This window comes from Megachile rotundata, chromosome 5, assembly GCF_050947335.1.
Source record: "Megachile rotundata isolate GNS110a chromosome 5, iyMegRotu1, whole genome shotgun sequence".
Classification (NCBI taxonomy): domain Eukaryota; kingdom Metazoa; phylum Arthropoda; class Insecta; order Hymenoptera; family Megachilidae; genus Megachile; species Megachile rotundata.
The window spans coordinates 5784179-5802505 of record NC_134987.1 but is presented as its reverse complement, the minus strand read 5'-3'; the positions used below and the strand labels follow the sequence as shown (position 1 = coordinate 5802505).

Sequence of the window (18327 nt, the reverse complement as noted above, 5' to 3'; positions counted from 1 at the left end):
CTGTTTAATTTAAATTGTGTATGAATGATTTTTTAATATTAAGCTTAAATACTTGACGTGCTCGCTCTCGGCACTGAACTGAATATTCACCCATCACGTATCATTTTATTCGTTTCTAAAATAATTTAAAATAATGTAATACAAGACCATGCTACACGTATTTTACATATTACATTCACTTCTAGATTTTATAACAGATATTTTCATTTGTTTTAAAATACATAGAGAATATGTAGATAACGAATTCTTCTTTACACAAAATTACACATTAATTTTCTACACAAAAAAATTACAAATTATTCTTCAGTGAATATAATAGAAATATACAAATATTATAGAGAACAACCTTATATTAATTCTTTAATTTAATTTCGTTAATTAGAAATAGACTCCAAAACGATCAAATACATAAACTATTTATATCAATATAAAAGCAAAAATGATAAATACTTTCATTGTATTACAGCAATATCTATCATCCTTCACTTTTACCCAAACCGGAAATAAACACTTTTACTGCTTCTGTAATCCCAGGTTACTGCAGAACAATAAAAACTCGTCGAAACAAAAGAACGTGAATAGAATGAAGTCGCTAAAGACCAACAACAATAAGCATGCTTGGTAACAAGGTAATATTATTTTTTTAAATGGGGAAGCATGTCACAATAATGATTTGGTGTTTGGTAACCTTTCTGAGATTTAAATGAAATTTAAATATAAGCTATAGTAGCTGCAGCAACTGTTATGCTACAATGTTTTCTTCAAGGTAGCGCAGAGTTAAACGACACACCTTGAATTAGGTACTTAGTTTCCGCAACATTAATCGGCGGAAACAATTGAGACAAAGATCCTTCCAGATCCCTTGGTAACTTACTATACCACAATATACAGTGTGTTTCATGAAACCTATTCGAAACTACTGAGGAATGATGCTAATAAACATTGTTGCTGTATACAGTTACATTATTATTCAAACACAGTATTGTCGCGTTTGTTGTTCTGCATAAAAGGAGCTAAGTTACATATTACATGACTTATTTTACGGAAAAATGAATTATTCATTGTCATGTAAAAATACGTCAACAACTTTTTGCTATAATACAAAGATGAAATCATTTTAAACAAAATATATTTTCACGTCTCATTAATATTCGAACGCTGCTACACTTTCTACAAACTAGCAATACTTTATAGCCACTTGAACTCGAGAATAAGGCTGATTTGTATGCAAATCAGCAACATAATTGTATTTTAGCACAAGGTTGTACTTCGAAGCGTAAACAAATAAAATTTCACATGCAACGAAAAGGAAAGATACCAGTTTTGATGAGAAGCAACTTGTAATTTATCATAGAGAGAGAGGTTAAACTAGTCAAGAAATATGACGGTTATTAATAACGAAGAAGAGCACGGTAGCAGACATTAAAAGATTTGGAAGATCGCATCGAATTTAAGAAAAGGTAAATTTGAATTTTGAATGGAAGAGAAGAAAGGAAATTAATGCGAAAAGTTAACAAAATCCGTTTTGCAATATTGTGGAATCAGCTTCAGAGGTTTATTATGAAAGTGGAAAGAAAATTAGTGGTGAAACTGTGAATAGAATAATGAAAAACAATGGGTATAATGATCAAATAGCAAGAAAAGAACCGCACTAATGGTAGAAGTCGGAAGAAAGACTGATTTTCGCCACAAAATTTCTTGAAAAGTCTCAAGATTGGTGGAAAGATGTTATTTTCGCTGGTGAGAGAATATCGTATTTTTGGTTCTGGTAGAAAAAGTACAGCGTGGCGAAGAATAAATGAAGCTTTCAAGTAAAAAATTCTAAAAGCTACTTTAAAACACTGAAAAGCTTTCGTCATAGTATGGAAGTGCATTTTCAATGCAGGTGTTGGTGAATTGGTATTCGCTGACGATATTTTAGATAAGAATATGGACATTTAAAATAAATTACCGAAAAGTGCAAATAATATGGAAATATAAAATACCTTCAAATTGTATGTGGATAATGATGCAAAGCACAGAGCTCGAATAGTACAGGAATATCTGTTATATAATTGTCCAAAAGTTTTACATCCACCTCCACAACTCGACATAAATCCTATACAGAATCTATGAGATAAATTAGATCAAAGAATTAGAAAAACACTAATAAATTCGAAAGCTAAATTACAAACGAGACTGAAAGGAGAATGGTATTCTTCTACGGAATATTTGAACAAAATAATTTTTAAAATGCCCAAACGATTACATGAAGGTATAAACAAAACAATTAAAATTGTAGTTTGTCCTACATGTTACATATAAATTTCTCATAAAATGCCCGAACATTAATGAGACATGAAAATATAACCTGTCGCTTGAAATGTATTATACGTCGAAAATGTTATAGTTGAAAAGAAGTAATTTATATATTTTCAATCCAAAATGTATTCCAATTTAATCTTTTATATTCTCATAAATTATAGATGTTTTTGTACAAGAAGCAATATGATATATAAATCAATCTTTTCTTTATACAATAACAAATACAAAAGTACCGTATCCGAATATTAACGTAACTGTAGATAACGCAATTTAATTAATACTCACGAATTTCATAAAACACGTACCCTGCGAGCATCACTTTCATTCGCTAATTTCTCTTTCGCTCAAAGAAAAGTGCACGCGTGTCAAAGCAAACTTAATCAACGTTGTATTTTCTACACATTCTCCCAGGCTTTTCACCCGGAATAATTAAAATGAACAGCACCGGCTAATGAATGATTTTCGCAGATAAAATTCGATAATCGCAGCTGTGCATGAAGGAAATAATTACAGCTGTTAATCGAGATAATTAATGATCTACTATTACATGAGTTTTATTGCACTGAACTAGATATACTTACATCTATATGATCCTAATACTAAAGACACTTATGTATACGTAATTCACTATTTTATCATCGAATTAACCCCTACGTTACTGCGGACAATACGCTCAACAAAAATTAATATTCAGAGTGTAAGATACATAACATAGACAACAGTATTCATGTATCGTATGGCTATGTATGACTATGTATCGTATACATAAGATATACATATTGTATACGATACGCAAGAAGATTGGGACTAAATTTATACTACATATTACTGTGGACATATAAATGTAAAAAGTTCGTATGAAAATGTCCAAAAATGTTTTATTAAAAAGATATATGCTTTCAAAGATATTCATCATTTATTGTGACAGTAATAAAAAAATGTTAGAAAATTCCTCCTCTTCTAAAAATACTTTCATACGTCAAACTAATATTTGTCGAACTTTTTCAAACATTCAAACTACATCGAAAATAATACTAAACACATTTTTAATACATTCCGACAATTATTATTCAGTTAGACAATAACTATCATCATACGTATACAATTCTGTAGAACATTTATTCCAAAAGTACATCAGATAAATATAATTCCTCTCTCTTTCTGTCAATAATAATTAATGGTTCAAATATGTCCGTCCGATACTAATAATCGACACGATTTTATCAGGAACTTTCATCGACGGAACCGATTTGTCTTACGTGCCAAAACGCTTGTCAGCTAAAGAGTATTAATTGATGTTAAAAGCCGATTTCTCGACACGATCGAGGCAAACGAGGAAAGAATGATATCGCTTGGCAAAAGTTTGTCGTCACGGTCACTTTCTTTACAACAACCGTTCAGATTTTTCAACACCTTTCTCGAAAGAACCGAAAGAACATGGCTCTTCGTTTGGGCACATGCCAAGCCTGACCATCGATAACGAGGTCGCTATGATGCCTACATATTGATTGTTTATTGCTACGGGTTTTACGCTAGTTGCCGTGTGCCAAGATTAACGGTGCGAATGAAACCTCCGACCATACAGAACAATGGAGAAGATTAAACTTATCGAAAAAACGAAATGGAGAACTGATCACTACAACAAATCTTCGGAAATGTTCACCGTTTAAACGATTGAGGTCTAATGGTAACAGTAATGACTTATTACTATTTATACTAAATATTGCAATGTATCAACTTTTTATAAAATGTATATGTATATTCTGTAGATAAAAATGGTACAAAAAAATGTTATATAAAACATGAATTTACATAAAGAAATTAATGTATGTGTATTTATCTATAATAAATTAAACAAAACTGTTTTGACTGTATGAATGTATGAAGTAGATAATTCTGAACAGTTCATAAGTACTTAAAGAAGAAAACATAAGAGTGTACTTGAACCCAGATAACATTAATTGTTCTACTACAAGCAGATAATTCTCAAGTTCAACATCGTACATCCGCAAAAAATGATTTATTTGAAGTATAACAAATAGTAATTCTTCTCTACGAGAGTAATTATTAGAAACCACGTTTTCGCTGTAGTAATGCATCTTCGATAAGAAAATAATGGAATAGCATACACCAGGTTTTTGACAAACCATTCGATACCACATAATGTCGAAACGAGAAAATCAAGATTCCAAGAAAACGATGTTTTTAAAGACGAGTTCCAAGGATGAATTCCTCCTGCAAGTTCATTCGAGGCGAGCGAAAGTGGTGTAATTAAGCGAATAATTACGAGAGTGCGTCGCGATTCTCGGAGATCCTGAACATCGTGTCAAAAAAGAGTGAACCGTGAAGGCAGTACGGAGCACAGGTAAAGTCTCGTTTAACCGTGCAACAAATAACCTTGCGTACAGGAAACGAACGCCATATTCGTCATAGCGTCACAGCACGGGAATAGCTACGGTGCTGGTACGTAAGTTTCCAACCTGAACAACCATATACAGAGATTCTTTTCGCCGTCAAGTAAACACGCCGCAAACAGCTGAATTTATGCGGCGGGCGATAGATGGGCAAAGAAAACCGTTGATAACATACATGAAATTAGTGGAACACGGGGTTTCAGAGATTGGACGGAGAGATGTTAATCAAATAATTAATAGGCAGATTTATGCCCTGTTTAAGATTGCAGGAATGTAGAAATTAAACGAATGAACTGGTAGCAAGATAACCGGTAACGGGATAAAATAATTGATGTGCTTCCGTATTAATACAGCTAACTGATAAGAGAATTCTGCAGCGTATCTCAATTTATTGATACCTGTATCGATTCTCGAAAAATAAATACCGATCGATAGAATGTGTTGGATTAATCACGCTATAAGATATAGCAAAATTTTATTATATTGCCGCTTTAGTATTATTATATTAATTTATGATACCTTGTATCATCGATTATTGATCAAGTATAACATTGATACATTGTATCGCTGAAGGGTTACATTACCGATTCGTTATATCGCCGAGTTGTATCATACACGTTATATCGCCGGTGGGTTATATTATAGACACGTATCGACAGTGGGTTATATCATTGACGCGTTATATAGCAGATGAATTATATCACCAATGCGTCACATTGCCAATGAGTTGCATCACGGATACAATATATTGCCGATTATAACATCAATACGTTAGACCACCAATGTATCATAACCCAGACCAGTTATATCACTATGTGCTATATTGCCAATGAGCTAAGTCATCAATGCGTTATGTCGCCAATAGATATAATACTGATGTGTTATAACGCCAGTATGTTATATCATTAATGCGTTATATTGCCGATGGGTTATATCACCAATGCATTATATCGCCGATGATTTACATCATCGAATAATTATATCGCTAGTAGATTTTAATACTGATGCGTTATACCACCGATATATTATATCGCCGATTTGTCATATCGCTGGTGTTTATATCAAGAATGCGTTATATCACTAATAGATTATAATACTAATGCTTTAAATTTCCAATGAGTTATATGACCGATTCGTTTCATCCCTGATAAAGTATAATGCGGAAGCGTTATATCACCGATTTGTTATATCGCTGGTGTTTATATCAAGAATGCGTTATATCGCCAATAGATTATAATACTAATGCCTTAAATTGCCAATCAGTTATATCAACGATTTGTTTTATCCCTGATAAAATATGATACAAACGCGTTATATCACCGATGAGTTATACTGCCGATTTGTTATATCGCCGGTGGTTATAACACTGAAAGATTACACCACCGATAGATTATATAACCACTGAGTTATATCGCCAATAGATTACATCATCAACATAAATCTAATGCGCTTTATTGCCGATAAGTTATATCATCGATGCGTTATACTGCCACTTATTAAATGAACGAGTGTTAAACGTCAGTTTCTGGTCAATTTAATAAATTGTCAAACATGTTCGGTTGCTACTGCTTGATCTGCAGTAATATAACACGCGTTTATTCTACACGATTTATTTTAAAGAAATTGATCATCTCCATATAGAATAACGTTCTTAATAAAAAATCCTTTGAGAATGTAAATATTCATTACCCTGCAAATCCGTATATTAAATCGATCAGAAAAATTCTGGTAGAAAGCTGCATAGCCAACTCACGCAACGATTTCCATACTTTTATAAATAGGGTAAAAATATGTTAAATGATGATATTAAAATGTGAGATTAGTTTATGATTGTACTATATGTAAATTTATGAAGTAAATAAAGTTAAACTTAAATAAATTTTTAAATTTAACTAGATTTTCAGTATGTATCTGAATAATATGCTCAAATAGTTAAATGAAAATATGGTAAGTATCAAATTATGTACCTTATTTCTTCAAACTATGATGTACGTATAAAAAGAAATAGAAAAGATATACGATACATGCTGAAATTAATTCTGAATAATGTTTCTGATAATGAAAAGCTAAATGATTATTGGTAAGAAAGTACTCTCAAAGATATATACAGCAAAGAGCACTAAATTATTAAATAGTGATGCAACATTCATCAGAATCTATAAAATGATGTTCCATGTCTAATTTGAAATCAGTTCTATGTAACGTATTGTAGCAAATTATATCAAAAGTTATATTTTTAACTGTTTAATCTCAAATGTATTAGTTTTATTTTTAATAATGATAGTGAAACACTATCTTTATGGTACTTCATTACTGCTATATTTCATATAGCAATACATATATTGCTCCTATATGGAATGAATATGCGTTTTACATTTATTCATCAAATGGAAAGTTAAAGGTATAAGTCATCTAATTCCCATTTTACAAAATGAAAGATATTATTAAACCGATCCAACATCTGTTTTGGTCATATGTTCTACCAGTTTTGTTATGTATTCGAATAGCATTATCACTGATCATACTTTTTCTTTCAATAAACAAACATGCATAGATTGTGTCTACGCATACAAGTCAATATTTTAACTACTTTAACTTACAAACTTATAGCTTATATCATTTAATATTATTGTATAAATCAATTTATAACTTGCACCATTTTATCTTTCAATAAATAGATTAGAGTGAATCGTATCAGTGTGCAATAGCAATATTTTGTAAATATAGATATAAATTTTCTTTCTTTGCAAATATATAGTTTTGATTTCTACAGATATATTTTAAAATAATGCAGCAGTCACAATTATTCATTGAGATATAATAGGCAGAAATATAATTTTTTGAGTAAGTGAAACTACTCTATTATTTCCTACTATGGCAAATACGTATCCAACCATGTAATCATCTAGTTATATAGCATTTGATCTAATCTCTTAAACCTATGATAACAAAAGATGTATGAACTTTGGTATAAATGTACATTACCTCATTTATATGAGGTTAGATTAGATCAGGCGTGGATAAGGGTTAGATCAAATCTACATTGGATTAGATTAATAACTGCAACTGCTACAATTTTTTTTATTAAAGAATATTCAACATAACTGAAACTGAAGAATTAAAGTGATTAATAAAGTGAATGTACTGTTATACATTATAAGACTCATTTTCCTTATATAATTATGATTACAATCAGCTTTTCAGTATGCAATTTTTAAATAACTTCAATTCATAAATATTCATGAATCCTATAATAATATTTTATTAAGAACAAAACCTAGTAATTGACAAATTCGTGAACCAGTAATTGACACCATACAAAATAAAACATAATATTTATTTGAAAACAAAAGTATAAATACAAAACTGTAGGCAATATGTATGGAAGACTTTAAAAATTATAAAACCTTAAAAATGTTATGTAATACACACAATACCTTTAATAGTTTATGTTAAGAAACTTAGAAGTTTGCGCTTGCTACACCACTAAATAAGATTTGGAAGTATGGAAATTATTCCTTCTTTTAAATTCTTAAAATATTTACAATTCTAAAGAAGTATTCAGATATGGTTCTGAGCTGTGGGCACTAAATCAAAGCTTACTGTATTTACTTATTAGTTCAACCTACGACTGCTCTAGATTAACAGAATATAGATAGATTATAATCAGTCTAGGAAGATTTCATTATGATTTGAATAGGTAATACCTTATGTCAACTTTTACTCATTAGAATAAGAATGAAAGAAATCAAATCTGATTGTATAACGTAGAACATGATGAAACCTATTATTCCATTAGCAATTATTCCTGTAGTTAACATCAATGTCAACTATTAGAACAAGTTACTGTTCCACTACACAGTGCGTAACATGATTAAACATCATTAATGTGTAGTTCATAATGGTCAAATATTCAAGGATATTTTATTTACAATGTATAGTGGATTTGTGATTATGCAATGTATAGTAGATTTAGAATGTACATATTTATATTTAATAGTTACAACAAAAAGTAACTGTGTTTTTACATTATTTTACTCCTTAGCAAATCTGTAAAGTAAAAGGATTATCTAACAGCGCACAGATTATAAGCAAAAATAACTGTTCTTGGATCTAGTGCTGTAATACCCAGAAATGAAAATAGTTACAAATTTTCACAATAAAATACACAACCTTAGTTGTACTATTTAATAAATTACTTTTAAGAGACAAACTTGTCTTTTATGAATTGAGTAAAAGTGTCAACTACTGGTACACTGTCAATTACTATAGCAGTTGTTCAAATCTTACCTGACGGGAATCGTAAGCGTCGGAGAAGTGTTCAGATTCGGCTCCACCGTGCTGCTGCTCGCCGGCAGGACCTTTACGTCGATCGTCACCCGCGTTACGATCCATTGCGTCGAAAACATGGACGACCGTATCGGATACGTCGTCACACGTCCGATCCTCCGTCCTCGGGGCAGATTCCTCTGTTTTGCCCTTGACGAAGAGGCGCGAAATCGCACTCCACATTCAATGAAATCACAGCATCAGCAACGGCTGCAGCGACAATCCGTTCGAACGAGTCCTTGTTCTCGTCATAGCCGGCGAAACGATGCTTTCATAGATTTTCGGCGTTCTTCTTCATACATGCACGTTTTTTTTAATCACAGTATTGCGTGACACGTGTTAAACTTATTTCGAACAATGCAAACAATTACTGATGAAAAACGCAAAGGTTAGGTGCACGAAGACCGCTGAATTTCGTTCGGAGTAAGGTTAGAGTGTGCGTTCCGACGACCGTGCTCGCCAACTGATGAATTATTTACGTTGGTACGACATTGTCTCTGATTTTCAGATCATTTGACACATTCGCGTCAAAACATCCAAAAAACGACACAGGTAACGGGGATATTTGAATGATCACAGGCTATGTTATGGCTCGTGCCGGACACGGGTCTGCGAAAAAAGACACGATGTTTTGAAACTGCAGGCAACGTTCCGTCGACAAACAGCGCCGTACGTAGCGTTGTTAAAGAGTCACCACGAAATAATGCCGGCTCACGATAAAAGGACGATCAGCAACAACTAAGGACACTGTTTGCCGTGTCTGCCGAGGACTCTTGCTATTTTTGTCGGCAACTCTCCTCCCGCGTTCCACGGTCCGCGGACAATGTGCGAGCTTCTCCTATCGATTTTGCGCGAAACAGTGGAAAAATGAAGTACAGCCAGCGAAGCCGAAGACACTGAAAAATATTTCGTTAGGGGATTCGAGAACACGAACTGTTTCGATTCAGTTTCTTCGAGAGCTATCTTCGTTATTCGATTCTCTCGATATGGGTGTTGGAAAAATGTTATTGGCACCTGTAAAAGGGGCGTACCTCGCGCCACTCTGTTTCCTTGAGACGAATAAAGGTTCCTCTTATTCCTCGAATACAAAATTCGGCTTGTGTTTCTTATTCGATTTGTTGAATTCTTTATTATAGTTAACCTAGAGCCTGAATATTTAGACTCTCGTTGACAGCGGCACGAAAGCACACGAGAAGACTACCGTCGTACACAGCACAGACTTCACACTAGCACCATCAACAATTCGTCGGTTTTACGCAATCTTTACTCCCTATTTTTCACACGAAATGACCGAAAATCACGATTATGTATACCGATGCACGTAAATCCTCAAGTATATAGCATTGTCAGCACGAAACATCGTCATTTTGCACGAACATCGAGTCCACGGCACGTTCGCCGTCCATCGTGAAAACGATCATCGATTTGAAACGAGATTATCGTTAAGCGATATATCGAAACATGGCGTTCGAGTTTAGTCGCCATATTTCTCCCGGTCGAGTCAATTTCGCGTAACGAGACTGTTCTATGAATTCTTTCTGTAATTATAAAAATGTATTCGCAGTTTTCTTTCGCATGTAATTAGTAATTACAATATAATTAATTGTATATTCAAGTTTTTTTAAGCAGTGTATAAGTGAAATGTAGATTAATTTTAAATATCTTTTAATCGCTGTAAACGAATTTCATTGGTGCAATACCGTTTGAAGAATTTCGTGCTTGTCGAATGAGAAACATTCTACTGACAGCTGCTTTCCTGTGGAGCCATTTCAAAAACTTCTATCTCATCCGTAATTTCTTATGCTACTTCTTTTTACGTAATTAAGGTATGATAAACATTCTTAAATAATTAATAAATATAATTAATGACCGGTCCCCTTCATAATGAATGTAATACATAAGTAACGGTTACAAAATACTTTTAATCAATATTTGTGTGTAACCTTTTGGAATAGTTGAAGAGAATATTAATTTTAACTTATAACTTTAATGTTGTTGAAAATAAATAATTATAGTCGTTAATAGTTCATTTTAAAGAAAATTAAAAAATTGAGAAAGGATTTTAGATTTGCTTGAAAAGAATTTAACAGTTTTATAAAAGTAAATACTTTTGGTGTGTTTTTTAAATAATCAATAGAAATAATTTGAATTTTTTTAATTTATGAGAATTGTTCTGAACGAAAAATAATATAGTTTGTATGGTACGTTCAACTATAAACGTGATCTTCAAATTATAATAATTTCTTTTGTAAATAATATAGAATGTAAGCAATTTTATTTGAAGCGTAACTTTTATTCAAAATGAATTTCCGTGTCACGTAAATGTGGCGCCATCTTTTGGCGGCTAATTCAACTACGTAAGATAGGAATATAAATTCAAGGACTGATATTTATATGCAAATGAATGCTATTGAATATTTAGATTATTTAACAATTCTACTAACAAACAGTACATTTAATTGTTGCATGGAAAACACATTTATCTGTTTCGAGTTTGCGTATGCATGAAAATTACTGTACAGATTATTTTATTCCTTTCTGATTTCTTCAATTATATTTATTCGTTGTAAACAAATTTTTTTCAACTGAATTTAACTTTATTATTATTAAAATTACATCGTGAGATCTTAATTTAAAAAGTAATTTTTAATTTTATCGATAATAATTTTTGCAGCAACGTATCGTAAAAAATCTGATAGTTATCGAATGATATAGGTTAAGGAACATTAGAATAAGTAAATCGTACACATTATATATAGTATGTATTATAGAACGTATTTACAATGATATATTTACACTGTCATTACAAAAGTTGTGTTAATAATACCACAGACTATATATTCATCGATTTATTTGACCGCATACGAACATTCACGCACCCACCAGCTAAAATAAACTATGCATCATTCCCATTCATACGATTTAAACGCTCGTTAAACACCTTTGAAAACGCAAACGCGTGACACGTTTCACGATTAACAGCGGAAAATAATTTAAATTTTAATCTCACACGAATCGATTAAGTGACTATGAATCCTCGTATCATCTCACGAGCTTATAAAAAATAGAAATCTATACAAAAGAAACAGAGATAAAGATAGAGAATATCTGTACGACTACGTTCAACAAAATTGTTTAATTAATTAATATAAGTTCTCGTTCTATTGCACGTAACGTTTTTTCCATCGATTTAAAAATATATATATTTTAGTCGACGATCTGATTCCCTTTCGCATGGTAATCACGACACTATAAAATCGTGTTAAAGAAAACTTTCTACTTTCTACGCACACATATATAAATTACATTTACTACGCTCTACATATATACATATACATAGAAAGTAGAATCGTGCACGTGTATATGAATGTATGTACAAAACGGTACTCGTATCTGTTGCCATTCAAATATTCCTGAAAATGTGGAAACGTGTTTTATCGCAACAAATATTTCACCATTTTCATGTAATAATTGGTACTTTGTAAACGAGGGGTTTCTGGTATAAAATTAACTTAATTTTCGATGATTCTGCGCAATCAATTAACACCTTATCGACCATTAAATAAATAAAATATTGGAAGTAATCCATGTTAAGGGTCTCTTAACTCTCGATTAACGCAATTGACTCTATATTAATTCGACATATATTTTTAGGGTTCCAATTTAACTTTACATATATTTCCATTTTTATTTCTTACAATCTGAAATAAAATGGCTCCATTTAGTTTGAGAGTACAATAATTGGAGAGGTTTGGGTCAATTTAAGTAGCCCTTGTTACCCAAGAGTTAATAAATACTTAAATTTTATTATCGAGGCATTCTGAATGCTTCCGTACTTTTCGCTACACTTGATTTACTGCCACATATTCTAAGCATTCTAACAGTATAGATGGACATACCAGTGATGGGCAGATCAACAGCCCGCGGGCACTGGTGTGCACGATGCGTGCAGTGACGAGGCGTTAAAGATTTACAAAGATTTCAAATTTTACGCTTTGGAATTTAGAAATTTACAAATTGTATTTATGGAAATATTAAGTTTCTTAATTTTCATATCCATGAATTTGCAAATTATGTTGCACTAAAAAAATTGTAAATCACTATGTATTCAAAATTGAAAATTAAGAAATTTAATAAATTGCAAACTAGTAAACTTGTAAATTTGTAAATGTGTAAATAAATTTATAAATCTGTACGTTTGTGAATTTGTAAGTTTGTAAATTTGTAAGTTTGTAAATTTGTAAATTTGTGAACTTGTAAATTTAGAATTTTAAAAATTTAGAAATGTAGAAATTCAGAAATTCAGAAATTCAGAAATTCGGAAATTCAGAAATTCAGAAATTCAGAAATTCAGAAATTCAGAAATTCAGAAATTCAGAAATTCAGAAATTCAGAAATTCAGAAATTCAAATATTTAAAAATTTATAACTTTCAAATTCTCAATTTTATGAACGATTAAATTTCCAAACTTATCTAATAAAAAATTTTATAATCAAAAAATTCTAAATAATTAAACAAATTTTCAAATTAATGAATAATCAGTTTTTAAAATTATGAAATTAATTATTTATCAATGTTTACGAGTGTACATCATTTGCCCTAAAGAGTGCAGTTTCCAATCACTGTTATAAACTCTTATATTCATTTTTTATAAACATTTTTTAAAATGACAGCTATTATGTAAAAATTCAAATTAGATTGATTTAAATTCATTCAGAACATCAAATCAGCAATTTATATAAATACGAATACAAAAATAGTGATTAAACATTATACCGCATAAATTCTGATACATAATTATGTAAGATTTATTCATAATTTCTTTAACTTTTCAATTCAATTCGATATCTACAAAGTAGACTTGGAAGCGCAATTTACATGATTTACACTTATAAATCATTACTTTCAATTATGTAACAAAATATCATTAAGGATACTGTCAAATTATAACAAAGAAGTAAAAAATGTCGACATTATTTATACTATTAAATTCTCAAAAATTTTAAATTTGATGTGTCTGCAGAAATTTTCAAGACCATTTACACAATACATATTTTCATCAAGTTTTAAATTATTTCAAAAAGAAAATGAATCTATATGAAAATATAAATGTCAAGAAATATAGATTCAAATTTTTCACGTGGAGCTTTATTTTTAAACAAATAAATTAGAGATATACTTAACAGGTATGCCTGCATTTATAATTGCTAAAAATCGTCTGCTAAATTTACTATTAAATAATAATTAACAAAATAAAACTTTTCTTATCAAAATAAAATTAGTTACAAATGAGTCCTATTTTTTACCAATATAATTCAGCAAAGAACAATTCATACCCAACTAATTGTCAATATCGATTTATTCTAAAAATACCATATTTTCGACTTACTTTGTTACAATACAGATTCACCTTTTTCTGATTCGATCATTATATCAAATGAAATTAGTACCGCTTTGTTAGCATCGATACTAATCACTGTTCAGTCGACAAGGTGTTAATTAGAAGAATCGATTGATTCTATTTTCTCGAGAAGTATCGCTTTCTGTCTTCGTGTTATCTTATAAAACAACCTTCTGTATGTACATGTACGCATCCGTGACGAGTATTACATACAATGTTCCTTTTCGTTTGATCAGACGCTTCTTCGCTCGCAAATATAAATAAAATAAGTCTAATTTACAAGAAACTGATTTTCTTCTTTATACCGGCTTACATAGATACCTTCGACGGGCAGAAAACACAGGGCGCTCGTGTTTTCCGGAGTAAAAAAAATGCAGAACAAGTGAAAACTTGTTAAGAATTCAATGTCTCTCAGACTATGATATAATCGAATGGGGGTTCGAGTCATTAAATTAATATCACTAAACGACTAATATTATCCGATTGAACGTTTCGACGTTAGATGAGATATTCGAGTTGATTAAAAAAAGATGAAGGTACGGAAGGATAGAAAGAAAGAAAGGGTTGGAGTATCGATTAGTGGCTCCGATTGTTACGCATATACAAAATTACCGTGATTATCGTTGTACCAGCGAGAAAACGGTGACACCTTGTCCGATCCTTCGTTTAAGAAATGGTAACATTTCTTCTTGTACTTATTTACAGCTATACTATATAAATTAATGGCGCACTCAAGATTTAATCCTAGAAGTAGCTGAGTTCAAAGTTTAATACAGATTTAATAAAATTCATTAGATTAGCAAAATTCATTTAATACAAAAATGTAGAAAAGCTAGAAAATCTAAATCTATTTTCAGGGTATAATACTTGTGAATTACTTTATAAGTACTTAATTCATATATAATTGATTAGTAGCACGAGAGGACGTCGCAACATAAATAAAATAGTGAATTTCAGCTAGGATAATTTCTAATGTTTTTTTTTTTATATTTTTTTAAGAGTCCCTCAGTTCTCAAAGTCTAGGAAAAAATTAAATAATATAATTGTTATTTTCATTTGTGAAATATTAACCATAGCTTGCAATTTGTAAAACAAATTCGTGTCAATTTTGTAACAAAAAGATTGAACATCCAAGATAAATATTATAAGATAATTGTATTTAATATTGTAGAATATTGTAATATTTGAGTGAATAGGTTTCAAAATCTAGTAATCATATACTTTGCTGTGAACAAAAATTAATTATATTAAAACTTAAGTGTCACTTAAAAGTCTGTTGAGAAATACGAAACACTAAAATGTGTGACTCATAGTATTTAAAGTTGTTTGAGGCTTGAATGAAATAGTTCCTCTTTTTATTGAATACTTAATGTAAATTAAAAATTATTGCTTTTAATTAACGTGTTATCAAACGCGTTTAAAAGCAATTTATCTTTGAATTTATTTTCTTTTCACAATTAGTATAATTTTTGTTTTTCTGTTGGAACGAGTATATAGCAGAGTGCATTGTGAATGTTCTTCAATTTTAGGAGATAAAATGCATAAATTTAAAAATGTAAATCTCTGAATTTATGAATTTTTTCATTTTTAAATTTCTGAATTTTGAAAATATGAAAATGTACAAATTATTAAAACTTCATTCAATCAACGAATGTTCATAGTGCATTACTTACAACGAACGTATAGGATCTCTTTCACTTATGTCACCGTTTTCCCTCTAAAACTCAACCATGCTTGGAAATTTACATATTTCACGAACTTTCAACGCGTTTCATAATTTCGACATTTTCGCACCAGGTATCACCCTTTTCTCTCCCGTCTAACGAATTTAGCCGCACCTTACACGTATATATTACAAAATATCCACTAAACCACCTGTCGGATCGCACCTCTTTGTCGATCAAAGTTCCCATCTTGAAATTCTCGCGATCGTTAGTACGGAAGCACTTGTTTCGTGAATTACACTATCTACTAGTCGAAATTTGGCACCAGACGACCGATGTTCTTTCGCGTCGCATAGATCCACCATCGATCAGTTTGTCGTTCACTTTTCTTCACACACGAACGTACAGACACTGCTATATTAAGTTCGATCAAACTGTATCTAATCGACTCGAGCGATCATGTTCCAAACACTGTACACATACTTCGCAATAAGACAAAACAAATCTACAAGACTTTCAGTACATCTTTAGAAATTCGAAGTTTAAGGTGAACTTCAAGAAGTTCACAACTTCGAGACTTTCATATTTCGAAGAAGAATAAAATTCTTCAAATCGAGGTAACTTTGATTAGGCTAACGTAACTTTGTTCCAAAGATAGAAAATGATTCTTGCTGTTCTACAGATTATTAACCAGTTAATTGCGGTCGATGTATACACGTCAAAAACTCTACTTTGTTGCAGGGGTAGGCAATAACTACCCCCGTGGTACAGCCAAACAGTTGATGATTCTACATAAAAAATTAGTTCGAAAATACAGGACAAAATTTTTTCATGTAAGATTTTGTCTGCGACAAAATTCGATAAAATATCATTTAGATAATTTATTTGCACCAGAAAACTATTTATTTTCGTTGTTTATAAAAGAATGGATAATGTGAAATTAAACAGTTAACTACGGTCTACGTATATGGTCGTGAATGCAAAACTTTATCCTGATGTTAGTCGACCTGTATACGAGTCTTACAAAATAAAAAATTATCATTGACTGTAAAAACCCGAAATTTCAATAAGATGAAACAGAAATGTCAGTTGGTGGTATATTACCTTTATATTACCAATAGAGCTGCAATGTATTTTACATGTATTTTATGAACAAAAAATTCATTATTTTTTTTGCACATTGTCACGTCGGTTTTTAATTCTCCTTACATGCTTGATTTTAATTCTTCATATCGTGAGAAATTTTCAAAACAACCCCGCAGTTAACTGGTTAAGTAAACTCATCGGTATTTTTTAACCGACCAGTTAAAAATTGTTTTAATGATGGGTTGAAAGTTCTTTGATCGATGAGCTAAAAATTTGTTAACCAATGCGTTAACACTAATATTACAAAAGTAATGAAATGTCCAGTTTACAAGTTTCTTATTATGTCACACAATTTGTTAAGGTAATGTCTTGAAACCTGCGTAGATTTTCATCGAAACAAAGTATTTCATTATTAAGTAACAATTTCATTAATTTCAAATTAAACACAAATTATATGTTGGTAGGTTTGCTGTTAAAAATTAACTAAAAAACATTTATATTTGATCATTGCAAAATAGCAATTGCATAAAACAAATGCAGAGCGAAAAATAAGCATCTTTGGTAGAAAGTTGTAGGTTAACCTGAGCAAAGTAATCGTACTTTACGGTAATGGAAACTATTACGAAGATGAGGTCGCTCGAATCGACGCGTAGAAGAAACAGATCTTGTTATCCACCGACGATCCACCAGGAAGTCTGTACTCCGTCAGCGTGGTTGTTCTTCCATCAAATTAATTTCCAGGACTGGAAGAGAGATTGTTAGTCGACTCGGCAATCTCTCGGAACGATCAATGGCAGCCGCAGCTCTTGACGACCATGTTTTTGTACTTCTTGAGTATAACGTTGCTCTCGTCGAGGAAATACAGCACGGAGATCGGCGAGAGTTTGGTCGGGGCGCAGCAAGGTTTTGGCACCTTACCAGGACTCACCAGGTGCACCAGGGTTTGGACGATCGCGTGGTTGGTGGCGTTCATGTGAGCGTTCAAAGGGAAATTGCATTCGCCGCTGCAATAATATGCGTCGTACCCGTCCGGTGCTATGATCCAGTCCTGGATAATAAATAATTCATTAATCGTACCTGGAAGTCCTGGGGATCGTGTCGCACACCGATCGCATCGTATGCCGAGCGA

General features: G+C 31.5%; 2 protein-coding genes and 1 long non-coding RNA gene across 8 annotated transcripts in view; 1 reads left to right on the top strand and 2 right to left on the bottom strand.

Annotated features, from left to right (window-relative positions):
* Patronin (calmodulin-regulated spectrin-associated protein patronin) overlaps nucleotides 1–10459 on the bottom strand; it is a 130401-nt gene extending 119942 nt beyond the window's left edge. For 4 of the 6 annotated variants that reach the window (XM_012291706.2, XM_012291709.2, XM_076531833.1 and 1 more), the window contains exon 1: nucleotides 9009–10459. In XM_012291706.2, coding sequence (XP_012147096.1) covers nucleotides 9009–9230 — 222 coding nt within the window. In that variant the 5' untranslated portion in view covers nucleotides 9231–10459. The remainder of the gene's footprint in view (nucleotides 1–9008) is intronic. The other 2 variants (XM_003706002.3, XM_076531835.1) reach the window with 1 other exon arrangement.
* Nucleotides 10460–10552: 93 nt separating this feature from the next.
* Nucleotides 10553–18327, top strand: part of LOC143264469 (uncharacterized) — a 102457-nt gene continuing 94682 nt past the window's right edge. The window contains exon 1 of the long non-coding RNA XR_013038205.1: nucleotides 10553–10873. This is a non-coding gene — a long non-coding RNA (uncharacterized LOC143264469). The remainder of the gene's footprint in view (nucleotides 10874–18327) is intronic.
* Nucleotides 11793–18327, bottom strand: part of gbb (glass bottom boat) — an 89864-nt gene continuing 83329 nt past the window's right edge. The window contains exon 6 of the mRNA XM_003705980.3: nucleotides 11793–18246. Coding sequence (XP_003706028.2) covers nucleotides 17986–18246 — 261 coding nt within the window. The 3' untranslated portion in view covers nucleotides 11793–17985. The remainder of the gene's footprint in view (nucleotides 18247–18327) is intronic.